At 39.0% G+C, this 13,993-nt stretch overlaps 1 protein-coding gene across 1 annotated transcript in view; it reads right to left on the reverse strand.

The window, feature by feature from the left end:
- The window catches only part of TRIO (trio Rho guanine nucleotide exchange factor), a 255,708-nt gene that overhangs the window by 86,295 nt on the left and 155,420 nt on the right, over positions 1-13,993 (reverse strand). Inside the window, 9 exon segments of the mRNA XM_065629284.1 lie at positions 889-1,000; positions 4,588-4,680; positions 6,589-6,678; positions 7,147-7,216; positions 8,264-8,373; positions 9,147-9,213; positions 9,755-9,870; positions 9,973-10,167; positions 11,803-11,925. Coding sequence (XP_065485356.1) covers positions 889-1,000; positions 4,588-4,680; positions 6,589-6,678; positions 7,147-7,216; positions 8,264-8,373; positions 9,147-9,213; positions 9,755-9,870; positions 9,973-10,167; positions 11,803-11,925 — 976 coding nt within the window.

The following is a 13,993-nucleotide window of genomic DNA, read 5'->3' on the forward strand; positions in this document are numbered from 1 at the left end:
AACCAAACTGAGTTTCATAGTAACTTGTACAATAGTGGGAATTTTATTACAAGCACCATTTTAGTACTAGAAGGCAGCAAGAGGAAAAGGAATATTGATTAAAAGCACCCATAAGCCTTTATTCAGCAACTGCAACGTAAGGTGGCTCTGCTTTTATCTCAAAAAATTTAAATGCCAAAGAAAAACAGTTTCATGACTAAATGTATGATGGCACCATCATACAAGATAATGTGCCAATTACAAAACAGATTTTGGCAGAAAGCTGTTCTAAGCACATAGAAGCAATCACATCCAACCTCCACTGTGTGCCATGAACATGATTATGCTGTTCTGGCTAAGGCTCAGACTAAATTGTCTTACACTGAAATTTTACTGCCAGAAGATACATTTCATTTCAATCAGAAGTCTGTTACGGAACAGGCGGCAAACAGATGTGAAAACGACAAACTTCTTGGAGACAATTATTTGATATATAAATCAGCAAAATCACCTCTAATACACTTATGGTCCTCATATAAGGAAGCCAAGGATGTAGTTAGAAAACATATCCGAAGCTATTCTTTCTGACAATACACCTTTTACGTCTTAAGTGAGTAGTGGAAAACTTTGTTAGCCTGCATATTTTTCAGATGTGCAGTGTCAGAGCTATAGATCAAGATGAAAGAACTTTTAAAAAAAATAGCAAAACTGTACTAGTTGTCTATCACGATTGATTTTCCTAAGTTTGCATTTTTTATACCTCCAAATAAAAGGTGTACAAAATAGAAACCCAGAGATAAGAAAATGTTCAATTCTTCAGATCTTCTTGACATACAGTAATATAAATGTTATTAAACAAAGTTAATCTACAGCACATGACTGCATTTGGAAAGCCAGTTTGAATCCTACCTTCCAGCATGCTGAGGTGCATGGCATCATTGGCTCGCTTTGGCACACTAAGCATCACCTCCAGGCCATCCTTAATCTCACCTTTACCTTCTTCACAGCACGTGAGCAGCTCCTGCAAAAGATGAGCAGATATGAATACTCTCTATCATATTTTTCTACACCAATATGATAGACAACCAAATACTACTTCTAAAAAACAAATAATCATTTTTGGTATGTAAAATCTTTTTGAACTTCTTACTTTGCCAATGACATGACAGTGTATTTTGTATTTATCGTGATCTATTCTTCAAGGAGCCGCCCAAGCTTTCAGTTAACCATCTCTGATTTTAAAAAGATCATCTGGAAAAGGGAAACATCGCACCTATTTTTAAAAAGGGTAGAAAGGAGGACCCCGGGAACTACTGTCTTGTCAGCCTCACCTCTGTGCCTGGGAAGACCATGGAATGGATCCTCCTAGAAGCTCTGCTAAGGCACATGGAGGACAGGGAGGTGATACAAGACAGCCAGCACGGCTTCACCAAGGGCAGGTCCTGCCTGACCAACCTAGTGGCCTTCTATGATGAAGTAACTATATCAGTGGACAACGGGCTATGGATGTCATCTATCTGGACTTCTGTAACGCCTTTGACACAGTCCGCCACAACATCCTTCTCTCTAAAATGGAGAGGTATGGATTTGATGGCTGGACTGTTCAGTGGATGAGGAACTGGCTGGATGGTCACAATGTCTGGAAGGACACCAGTGACAAGTGGCATCCCTCGGGGGTCTCTACTGGGACCAGTACTGTTTAATATCTTCATCAGTGACACAGACAGTAGGATTGAGTGCGTCCTCAGCAAGTTTGTGGATGACACCAACTTGAGTGGTGCAGGTGTCACGCCGAAGGGATGGGATGATCCAGAGGGACATGGATGAGCTCAAGAAGTGGCCCCATGTGAACCTCATAAGGCTCAACAAAGCCAAGTGCAAGGTCACACACCTGGGTTGGAGCAACCGCCAGTATCTATACAGGCTGGGGGATGTAGGAATTGAGAGCAGCCTGGGTACTGGGGGTACTGGTGGATGAAAGATTGGACATGAGCCAGCAATGTGCACTTGCAGCCCAGAGGCCAATCGTGTCTTGGGCTGCATCAGCAGGAGCGTGGCCAGCAGGTCGAGGGAGGTGATTCTGCCCCTCTGCTCTGCTCTGGTGAGACCCCACCTGGAGTTCTGCATCCAGATCTGGAGCCCTCAGTGCAGGAGAGACATGGACCTGCTGGAGAGGGGCCAGAGGAGGCCACAGAAATGATCAGAGGGCTGGAACAGCTCTGCTGTGAGGACAGTCTGAGAGAGTTGGGGTTGTTCGGCCTGGAGAAGAAAAGGCTCTGGGGAGACCTTATTGCAGCCTTTCAGTACTTAAAAGGGACCTATGAGAAAGATGAGGACAGACTTTTTAGCAGGGCCTGTTACAATAAGACAAGGGGTAATGGTTTTAAAAACTAAAGGAGGGGAGATTCAGGCTAGACATGAGGAAGAAATTTTTCACGATGAGGTAAGTACTGGCCCAGGTTGCCCAGAGAGGCGGTAGATGCCCCATCCCTGGAGACATTCCAGGCCAGGCTGGACGGGGCTCTGAGCAACCTGATCTAGTTGAAGGTGTCCCTGCTCATTGCAGGGGGATTGGACTAGATGAACTTTGAAGGTCCCTTCTGACCCAAACTATTCTATGATTCTATGATCTGCTTAATAAGAAATCTTCAAAAGTTACATAAAGGACAGTGTTTTTTCTGATAAGCGCGCACACAGCTATCAGATGCAGTGCTACATCAACACCAAGAACAACGCAGCTGCCAAGACATGAAGATGGTGGAAAGCAGGACAGCACAAAAGGACACCTCCCTGCCTCAATCGTTGCTTCACTGCAAAGACCTACTCTGTGCTACTGCTGATAAGAGGATTTACGTTGTTTCATTTCAAGTATTCAGTGAATTACTCTATTCTGTGTTCACACAGTTAAAAGCATCCTACAGACAAAACTTTTGAATACAAACAAGCATTAACTAATGGACAGAAGTCAGAGAATGGAATACGCTGAAACACTGTAGTAGAATTTAGGGTGATGCAGTTCCCTGCCCATTCAACATCCCACAGATATTAACATAACAGCACCTCAGCTGTTCAAATTTCCTCATATCTTCCGAGCATTTGAACAGTATAAAGATAAAACGTGGCTTATGTAACCAAAAGGGCATATTATGTTCCTTCTATTATTCAAAAGGTCCACTTAATTAATTTGCTCAGGTTAAATTCCCTTTTCCTTTGTAAAGAGAAAGCCAGGTGACTCCTACTATTATCATCACTACACTATTTTTATTCAACTGCCAATACCACCATCACAGCAAAACACTACATCATCACACTCAAATTTTGCATGACAGCTCCACAGAACAGTGTAACTAAATAGCTTCCAGGAGGCACAGAAAATGAGCAGCTTCAACACCATTTGGAGAAATAAACGGAACTTCTAGAACTGTAAAATGTTTCAGCTATCATGCAAATTTTGGGCTCTACATCCTTCCATGTTTTATGTTGCTCTTCTTACAGGGGGAGGGAGGGGAGAAGAAAACCCAACAACCACCAAATAAATCCATTTTACTATGCAGCAAAGCCATCTGGCTCTGCAAATGCAGGTGAAACCTATTTATCTTCAATAACGTAGCAGCTAAAGCTTATTTAGATTTTAAAAAGTTGTTGGAATCAATACCCCAAAATTTCTGAAGCAGCACAGTCTAGAGTATTTCTCTAAATTATCATTTTATCAAGTTGCACCTTCTTGCAAGGGAGAACAGACAATATGTTTCAGTTAAAAATGACAGACTTGTTTCCATCCAACTTGACCTGAAATAGCCTGCAGTGTTTTTCAGAAATTTAAAAACAATCATCCACAGCAGCTCTCGAGTAGGAAGGAGAGACACAGATCAGTTACAGTGCTTTCGTAGGCTGCTATTACAGAACAAGCAACGCCACCTAACAGAGACCCAGCACAGTTCAGGAACACTGCTGCTCAGTCAACAAGTCATCTGCCCACAGAGTGAAAGTTCTAACTACACGTTTCTTTTTTTTTTTTTTTAAATTTTTATTTAATTTCAACAGCGACTATTTACAGTTCCAGGCAACATTACAAATAACAACTGTTTGTGCAACAGCTCTACAGGTACTCAGTGTGTGTTAGTGTGTGTATGTATACACAGACACACACACAATATACGTTTATATATTTTGTAAATATTTTATATTACAGTTATATATATAAACATATAAAAATGTCTATATTTTACAGTACTTAATATCATAAACTTAGCTAATGGCTTGCCAAAATTTGTCGCAGAAATCATTACAAAAATGTGCCTGTCTATATGACCATGAATTACTTTTTTACTCTGGAAATGCAAATTGTATTTTCTAAGTAAACATTAGCAGAGAGGTATCTTTTTTGATTTACAGGAATCTGGACAAAGAGTTGCTTATTTATGCGTTCTTTCATTTTCAGTGGTCTCCTAAAAAAATATCACAGCAATATTTGAGGCTGCCCAGGATGCTGCAGTTTCAGAGTGCAGAGTAAAAAGTTCCTCCTGACTCCAGCAAGAGCTTTTCCTTCTTAAGAACAGAGGAAGAACTGATGAAGAAACAGAAGAACAACTTTGAATTAATACTGACCTTTAAAAGAAGCTGGTATTTTGTTATCCTTTGGACAGGTTTGATAAGGTAAGAGGAGATAGAATTGGCCAGTCCATGTCGCTGTTGTATCTCCTACATGAAAAAAGCAAACATTTGAGGACTATGACCACCAACACTCAGATATAGACTGCTTTGAGGACTGTGCAATAATATACATTAAATACAAACTCTATTTTAGCAAGAAGATATAAAAAAAAGACAAGATAACAAGATATTCCAGCCACAGCATATAATTATGTTGCGCTCACTTTGTACAAACAAAAGATTACCACCTCCAAGGGTACGTGTGTAGTGTTTCAACAGACCTAAATACAAACAGCAATGACTAGGGATATTGAACATGAGGCAATATGTTTGGGGTTTTTTTTGTTGTTTTTTATTTGTTTGTTTTTTATTAAAATCTGTATTTCTTTTGTCACTCTCAAGAGGGAAAATGAAACAAATTTCACTGTTCTGGGAACAGCCAGGACTATCACAGAAAGGCTGAGGTGGAGGTTTCTTGGCATTACCTGCTATTATAGTTTAACTATTGATAGTCACAGAAAGCCTTTCCCCACAAGGGGGAGCACGAAGTAACATTTTCCAACTAAAGGAACGAGGATACCAAAACGCTTAACAGGAAACAGCCACTTAGAAACAAAAACATAATGACCTCCACAAAGCTAACGGAGAATTAGACGATAATTAGATGGGATAATTACAGATTTCAAGTCATGATCATGGCTGAACTTCGTGGTCAGTGTTTGCCATTTATCACAGTATTGGATATATTTTAACCACACAATTTCTAACAATTATGCACCTCAGCTATGCGCTTTCCAACCATTACAGTATCAGAAACTCACAAGATAGGATACACATGACATTTTCACATGGCCTAGTGGTGGCATCAATGGAAGCCCCTCAAGTTACCTGTGCGCAGAATTAGGTCTTGACATTTCTAATCCACTTCAGGTGAATTAGGGGATGGAGAGCTCTGAATACACTGGTAGAACAGGGGAATCGAAGGATGCTCCTTTGGTGGTGGTGGCAAGAACTTATTTCTAGGACAGTTTTATCAGAGCCCTTTGTTACTTTTTTTAAAATAGTATTTACTACATTTTTCTTTATTTTTTGTTGTAGCTGCCTTATTTCCTGTAACTTATCTGATCTTCTTCAAGCACTGAAAACTTAAGAGGCTTCAGAGAAAGGCTTTACTTTACAATGCTTAGAATCGCCATCTCCCCAGGGACAGACTTCTGAAATTAACGTTAAGAACTTCATTATTTATGTCCTTACCTCCGCTTCTAGAAACAATTTGAAAAAAATTTGTAGTGTCACTTACATAGCTAGTAGCTCAGCACAGTGGAGAAGGAAACGAAAAAAGCTAGAGAGCAACCTAATCAAATTTTCTGTAAATACACATTCAACCAAAACTCATTTGGTGTGGCAAAAATTCCTCCCTAAAACCTCTAACCGCTGCTACATTTTGGTCCTTTCTTAAGCAGAATATCACACATAGACGAAGTAACCTTGGGACTGAATAAGCAAGGTGGTTAGTTTAGCAGTTCTGAACAATGGCAGTCAACTGAATTACTACTACATACAATTTAAAGGTCGTCCAAAATTTTAACAATGATTTCCATCATTATTATATACAATGCAAACTAAGCACATCAAAATGCCAGGATTTGCAGAATGTGCTTGTGAGAGCTGAAGATTCATGTCTCAGTTGCTGCTGCCAGAACCTGCTTCCAGTTCTGAACTGCTCTGATGTGTGACAGCGACTTCTTAGATTTGATTTGACAGCTTTATGAGACCAACTGAGCAAAAGAAGTTAACTATGTGAATACAGGAATGATTTTCCTTAAACTGACACTAAATTGCAGCACTAGTACCAGGAAACTTGCATTTTCTTAAGAAATGAGACACTCAGCATAACTGCAAGTACATGATTCAAACTGCCAAGGCATACTTTTAAGATGGACACAAAGTACTTACATCAAAGTATGCTCCTGCATGTTCTAATATCAGCTGGGTAGAATCTGGCTTATTTTTACAGTAAGTAACATACATTTGGAATTTGTCTGCCTGCAAAACAAAATGCAAATTTACACAGATTATCAAAGAGCACCATTTCTGTCTCCAAGTTTTTACACAGTTATCAGAGAGCGTATCTTTTCTCTCAAGAAATCGAACTATGCAGAATTATTTTCCCATTCAAAGTGGCAGCATAAGAAAATAAATCAGGCAGGTAAGACTAAAAACAATGGCAATGTATGCAAAAGTAGATTATTCATAGCTAAGATAAAGATACGAAACCAAACCTGAACGCAGGTTTAAGCAACTTGCATAAACTTCAAGAGCAGCTAAGCATTGGCATCTGACAGCAGTGCCTTAATTTTTTTGTTCCCAGTTAAAGATACACATATTTTTCTCAAATTTGAAGAGGTACTTCTACAAACTTCACAAATTAAAAAGGGATCTGAGATCAAGAATCCATCCCTTCATGCTTCCAATCTCCCTTGTTACTTCTAAACATAAATCTGATTTCATTACCCAAGTAACGAAGCAGTGCCCAACATCTTCTGGTAACTGTTCATATTTCTCCAGCTCCTTGAGGAATATACTATGGGTAGAAAACAAACAAATAGTACAAGGCACATAAAACATTTTCATTGGGGCAGCTAACATTGATCTATTATCTGTGAATAAAGGCGATTAGAAAACTTGCTATAATTCATACCAACAGCATGAATTAAAGAAATAAAGATAACAGGAATTGATGAAAATGTGTAGTAACAGAACAAATATAAAATGTAATTCAATACAAATTCTGATGTGAAGATCAGGAATTGATCCAACAGACATGCAGTTAACACATAAAAGTACACAAAAATATAACAACTGCTGTTGTTCTCCACCAAGAAGGTTTCTTACTGTTTCAGTTTCAAAAAATGTTTAGCCTTCATCTCAAGGAAAAAAGGAGGTGACTTGCTTTTTGGATGCTCAAACTAACACAAAGCATACAAAGGACTGTAAAATCGGGTTCTGGGATATACTAGATATATTTTATTACTTAGAAGAATCATAACCCACTACAAACACCAATGAATTAACAAAGAGGGAAGTTTCAAAGCAAGCCTCCCGTATACAGGTCTACCCAGGAACCAATCCATTCAGAAGAAACGTAGTGGACAAGTCTCTTTCACGCTCTGTACTCAAGTAAACCTAACAATGGTGGGGCATCTCCACAGAAGCTTCGAAGAGCCACAGAGTGTGGAGCCCTACTCCTTCCCACGAGCAGTTGCACTAGGAAATCAGAAATGAGGGTTCTGAAGGAATGACAGTCTTAAATTTATGTTTGTGCTGTATCTGTATTCTATTGAGTTCAGTGGTTTCCATCTCTTTAGAAAACTGGAAAGCCAACAGCAAAATTTTAATGTACCCAAATAATTTCTTAAAAGCTGAAAGATGTCTGAGACTGAAAAAGACAGCGTAGCTACTTGGCTGCAAAAAGCAACAACTGAAACAATTTAGCAATGTGACAAGAAATCTTTTAAATTCTTAATGGAAAAGTGTCCATTATTCATACGCACAATATTTTCATTAGGAAATCCCCCAGGTCATCATTTGGATTTAGCAGTAATATGGAAATGGAAGATAAGTCACTCACTTGTTGTGGAACTCATAGATTTCCTGCATGTTTCCAAAGATAATGTGTTCTTTGTTGACAATACCAGGTGGAATCTCCTCAACTCCGCTTGTCATTTCCCATAGATATGTCTGCCCAGAACAAAAAGATGCATAAAAAGTCATGATTAACTCTGAAGAGAAGCACCCAGCTATCTGTAAGTATGCATTCCTGGAGAGAAACTGGGGGAAGATCACACAGCAGCATCATCTCCAATTGTGACAGTACCTGTTGTGTCAAATATACCTTGTGATTTTGACAGTAAAATGCAAGTTCTAAAACTGACAATTTAACACAGTCCCTGAGACTTCATCGTTTAAAATGCACAGTGTTCTTGACAACCTCTAATGCTTCAGGATATACCTTATCAAGGTCATGTCTGCAGCCTAGAAGTTCATGCTTTCTGCAACAGCTAACACTGAACATTACTTGCTTCAGCGTAACAATTACTGGGCACTTTTCCATGGAATGTCTCTGAATTTCTATTCAAAAAGTCAGCTAGTAGCAGAACATGTGATACAGATAATAAGAGAATTAACACAAGCTCTTCTCTATTGCTAGCAAAGCAAATAAAGTAAACCCCTCAGTTTTCCCTTCCCTCTCTGAAACAAAAAACCCCACATGTTTATGAATTGTGAAAGAAGCAAATGCTGAAACTCAGTACTGACAAAAGCAAAACATATAGGATGAATTCCAAAATGGCTGTTATCAGATGTAATTCTAAATTTCTTCTTATCAGCGGAAAAGATACTTAATTTGGTCCTATGGCTGCAAACCAGTCATGCTTGGCTGTTAAACCAGAAAGAAACAGAAGGCACTGGACTGAATCCTGTCTTCAAAGATTAGTGAAAAAAAGAAAACTTACATCCATGCATTCCCGGAGGTCTCTTACGTAAGCCTTTTCTGTCTGAATTAGCTCAGCCATAATGAACCTTCAGTGACAACAGAAAGAATAATCAAATCTCAGTCTGTTAGATCATTATGAATGCATAATAACCAGACTACATCTTTGTCCTCATCAGTTTTTGCTTTTTCCACTGCTGCAAGAAAAATTTGAGAACTGAAACGTGAAGAGACACAACAGGTGAAGGAAACATAAGAGGTAACATCCCTCCGTTACTAACCAGCTCAAAAAGAAAAGGGGAAGGAGATGTGATTTTTTTCCCTCAAATGCTTTTCACTTGCTACAATCATTTAACTGTTGTCCTCCCTCCTCCACTTACACATTTATTTCACGTTATTTCTAAAAAGAAAAAAGCATGTTAAAAGAAAAGTCTAACACAGTTTTGAAAGTTTAAGATTCTGACATGCTAGATCTATGAGAACAAGCATATGAATAAAAAGCAGTAGGAGCTACTGAGTAATATCACTCTCTCTTTACCATTTATCCAATTTCTAAGCTGCCAGACTATTGTTTCATTATTAGGATTGACTTATGCATTCTCATTGATTAAAAATAAATAAACATATTACTCTTTCCTGCGGGCCGACTTTCGTTTTTCTTCATTAAGCTCATGAGCAGCATCACGCAGTTTCACCTCTGACCCAGGGACACTGGCTGGGATTATATCCAGCTGCAAGCTTTTGCTCTTTATTAAAGAGAGGAAGAATTGATTAAGAAAGGAGACAGGAGAAAACAATAACTAAATCAAATGCAAGCAAAGCTTGCATCACACTCAAATTTCTCTTACCGATTTATTGGAATCGGAGGAAATACCCAGAGCTTTCTCTAAAGAGGTCCTGTACTTCTCCATGCGCAGGGAAAAGTCTCTGTACCTCTTATCCACTGCTGTGACACATTTTTTAATCTCTGTTGCATGAGCATGCCCTTTTTCACAAAAGCCATCAGCCAGCTGTATCAACAACTTCACCCTCTCTTTGGTTTGCTAGGAAAACAGGAAAATATTGAACAGTTACTAGCTCTACCTGTCATAAAGGGGGTCATTCTGCTTAACCTGCTATGAAGTGCAGTTGCAGAAGCCACCACATGAGCTAGCTTCCTCCTCTCTCTTCCCAGAACTCCTTTAAACAGATACTTTTTCCTAATAAAAACAGCACAAGATGAACACAGGTTTCCTTGGGTTTTACTATTACATGACTAGAAGCAGATTGTTTATTTTTCTTTCAAAACTGTGCTCCATATCTAACCCAGAGATTAAATTCTGCTAGGCAAGCTTTTCAGAGCATGGGTGTTCTCCTCACATCAATACAGAGGAATCTGGATGCCAAAAGGGATATTTTGTTCCTTACCACTGAAGCCCTGGTATCGGACCTGGTCCACAGTCTCAAGAATCTACCTCCTTTAGACATCACTAAAATGCTGAGATGGAGGTAAGTCTTGTTGTATGCTTTACACTTCAATGGATTAAGACTATAGTCTTTAGATCTTTTTTTATATTATGTTTTGTTGTCGCATCATTCTTTGACAGAAACTAAGAGAAGAAGGAGCCACCACCAAATCTGTAACTAGGTGCTTTTCCCAATTAACAAGCTGCATAGGACCAGGCACTTTCTTTCATGTAAATCATAAACCATCCACAGTAGACGAGTTTATATCTCTACCTCTCTCTCTCTCTCTGATACCTTGTCAGAGTAAAGTGCACCATCAGGGCCCTTGGTAACAGGGGGCTAAGCAGAACAGTCAATAAAAACTTGACTTTTCTATGCTAGTTGGAAAATCAACGGTGTTTATTCCCTTTTTTTTTTTCTCTCATTCTTTTTTCTTTCCTAGTGTTTCCTCATCCAAGCATTTCTTTTCACTATGGAATTAGCAAGGGCTAATACATCCTCCCAATGTAGTGGCGTAGTGAAACACCAAGGGAGTGGCACTAACAACATCCTTTCAAAAGGGGCACCCACGTCATCTACTGACTGACAGAGGAAACAAGGGGGGCAGGGGTGGCTCTGCGTACTGGAAGGGATCCAGCAGAGCAAAGGCTGGAGCAAAACTCGGAAGGAAGAAAATCCAGGTTTGAAAAGGAAAAGTAATCTTTGCTCTTTCTGGATTCTCTTTTCTCCTTTCCCACATGTCCCATGACCAGCTCCATCTCCAAGTCTCTTCTCTTTCGAGGTGGTCCTTCACACAAATTAACACTTGCTTACTTTCTTGGGCTCTATTATTTTCTCTATGAAGACTGTAGAGCCAAGAGGTGGAAACGGGTGACAGTTTGAACAGGTGACAAGCAAAACACAGAGACAGAAAAGGCTACATAAGCTCATGTACTTCAGTCACGCACTAGTTCTCTGTCTTTCACATGTGTAAACTAGTAAGCCCCACAAGTGTCATATGCATCTCTGTATAGGCCTCCAGAGATGCAGAATAACACAACGCTGACATGGCTCAAAAAGTTACTGCAGAATCACACAATACTTTAATAAAATGAGTAACCTAACGAGTAAAGCTTTAATATTTTTTTTTTTTTGGAGGGGGAATTTTCATGTTTTGGTTGTGGTTTTTGTTGTTGTTGTTTGGGTGGTTTTGTTTGTTTTTAATCTTACAAAATTTTATTTACTTATTTTACCTTCGCTGTGATCTGAAATTCTTCATGTTCTTTTAACAGCTCCTGAGTGTGCTGGATGCTGGAGCCAGTGGAAGTATGTGTGGATAAATAAAACTCTCCATTGTCATGAATCCATTCCAGAGCCTAAATAAAGCAATAATGAAGGAAAAGTTAGAGAGAAGGCAACATACTTTTGCCAATAGAAACCCATCTGTAATCAGTATTTCACAAACACAGATTGGCCACAGGTAAATTTTACTCTGTGTAACTCATAGCAATCATCTAATACCTCTACAACAGGTGTGTCAAGTTAATTTTCACCGGGGACCACATCAGCCTCATGGTTGCCTTCCAAGGGCCAAATGTAATTTTAGGACTGTAAAAATGCAGTAGTTGCATTTATACAGCTTGACACCCCTGCTCTACAATATCAAACAGTTTGTAACACTACTGCAGGACTATAGTAGTCCACTACTAAAAGTTCTGTGTCTACAGTTTTGTTAGCATACTCCCCAGCTGAGCAAAAATCACTTTTTTTGGTGCAACACAGGACAGCTGTACTCAGAAATATGCATTTTCCAACTTGTAAAAATGTACATAAGACTGCCAAATGTGTAGGCTAAACCTTCCAAGCACATAAGATTTAAGTATCATTTCACTCTTTAGTTGACAAGTATTCCAGCCTCACAAAGTAAGGTCTGTAGTTACACGTACTCCTAGAATTTAAACCTGCAGCAGAGGAGAAATGGTGAGATGTATCGGCTAAACCAATTAATGCATGTGTAAGTAGTAAAAGACGAGAAGTAAGAACTGCAAACTAAAATTGTTTCCTTTCCACACCCTGGCACCTTACTGTCTCACTATTGTGAACCATGCTGACCCATGTTATTATCTATGTTTTAACCACATTAATATTTGCTGCCCTTTAAAGCATTACTCAGTGGCTGCAAGGAATCCTACTCTCTGGCTACTGGGGGGAAAAAAAAAAAAAATCTCTCAAACTGCCGTATAAAAGTAAAAATCAAAAATGTAACTGAAGACTGACATTATCAAGTTGTTTTGCAGCTCTGAATACAGGCTACTACTACAGCAGTATGCAGAGACACTTAGAAAGTTCTTGGTTCTGACAAAGCCAGTATCAGATGTTCACAGAGTTTAATACACCCTGCTTAGCACTGTCTTGTTACTAAATGCATGTGTATCTTCTGCATATTCAGTAAATACATACAGCACTAGACAAAAAATGTAATACCTCAGAAGAAAAAGTAGTAGATTGATAATGGGTCCTCATTCTTTCTTATTATTTTTCGTACTTTCATTTTACCCTTTCATCTATCCACATTACCAAGAACGGAAAACGTTTTATCTTGGTGGACAGTAGATACATATTTTTCAAGAACATAACCTTATACTGAATCAGAAAAGGCATCGTCTGTATTATAATTCCACCAATGATTTAAGCTCATCAAGGCTGTTACTGAATAACTTTGATTCTCTTCCTTCCACTTAGGATGCTTTTGCCTCTTGGTACAAATACTAAAGTAAGCAGAAAAATCCAACACTGAACATGAACAGTAGGATGCCATTTACCTAGTCACATGCTAGTGCAAATGCAAGCCTGATGAGATGTGTCTGTACTTTTTAAGTGTCGCTGATGGAAACAAACCAACAACTCTTGGGCTACTGTCAAGAAAAGGGACACTTCGACCAACCACCTGTACAATACCCCTTGTCATTCTAATGTCAATCTTTGCAAGTGAAGACTGATAAGGATAAGCAGCATGGCTATTGCTGATACTAGAAACAACATTCATTTTGATACTTTTTAACCTCCATGGGTTTTTTTGGTGAGTTTATTACATAATGCTGGAATGAATGATAAACAATAAAACTTCCCCTTCCCTAATTTTGCCCTTTCATAACTTTCTGGCAGCTCTCTAGAACCACAATATGACAGAAAGTTCATCTTAGTGTTAAGTCCTACAGTTTAGATCAGCTCTCATTTCATGTGAGGATCAGGATTGTATGCTGGAGACACATATCACCACACAAGAACTGGAGAAATCAATTTAGTGATCAGGTGAGCCCTTAACTCTGGAACGACAGAGTAGCACTAGCTCTGGAACAACAGTATCATTGTCCTTACAAACTACTGTGGTACCTGCTCCCATCACAGGGTATCAAGTTCTGAAAGCAAAAAAAAAAACCGGAT

Source organism: Caloenas nicobarica, chromosome 2 (genome assembly GCF_036013445.1).
Source record: "Caloenas nicobarica isolate bCalNic1 chromosome 2, bCalNic1.hap1, whole genome shotgun sequence".
NCBI lineage: Eukaryota > Metazoa > Chordata > Aves > Columbiformes > Columbidae > Caloenas > Caloenas nicobarica.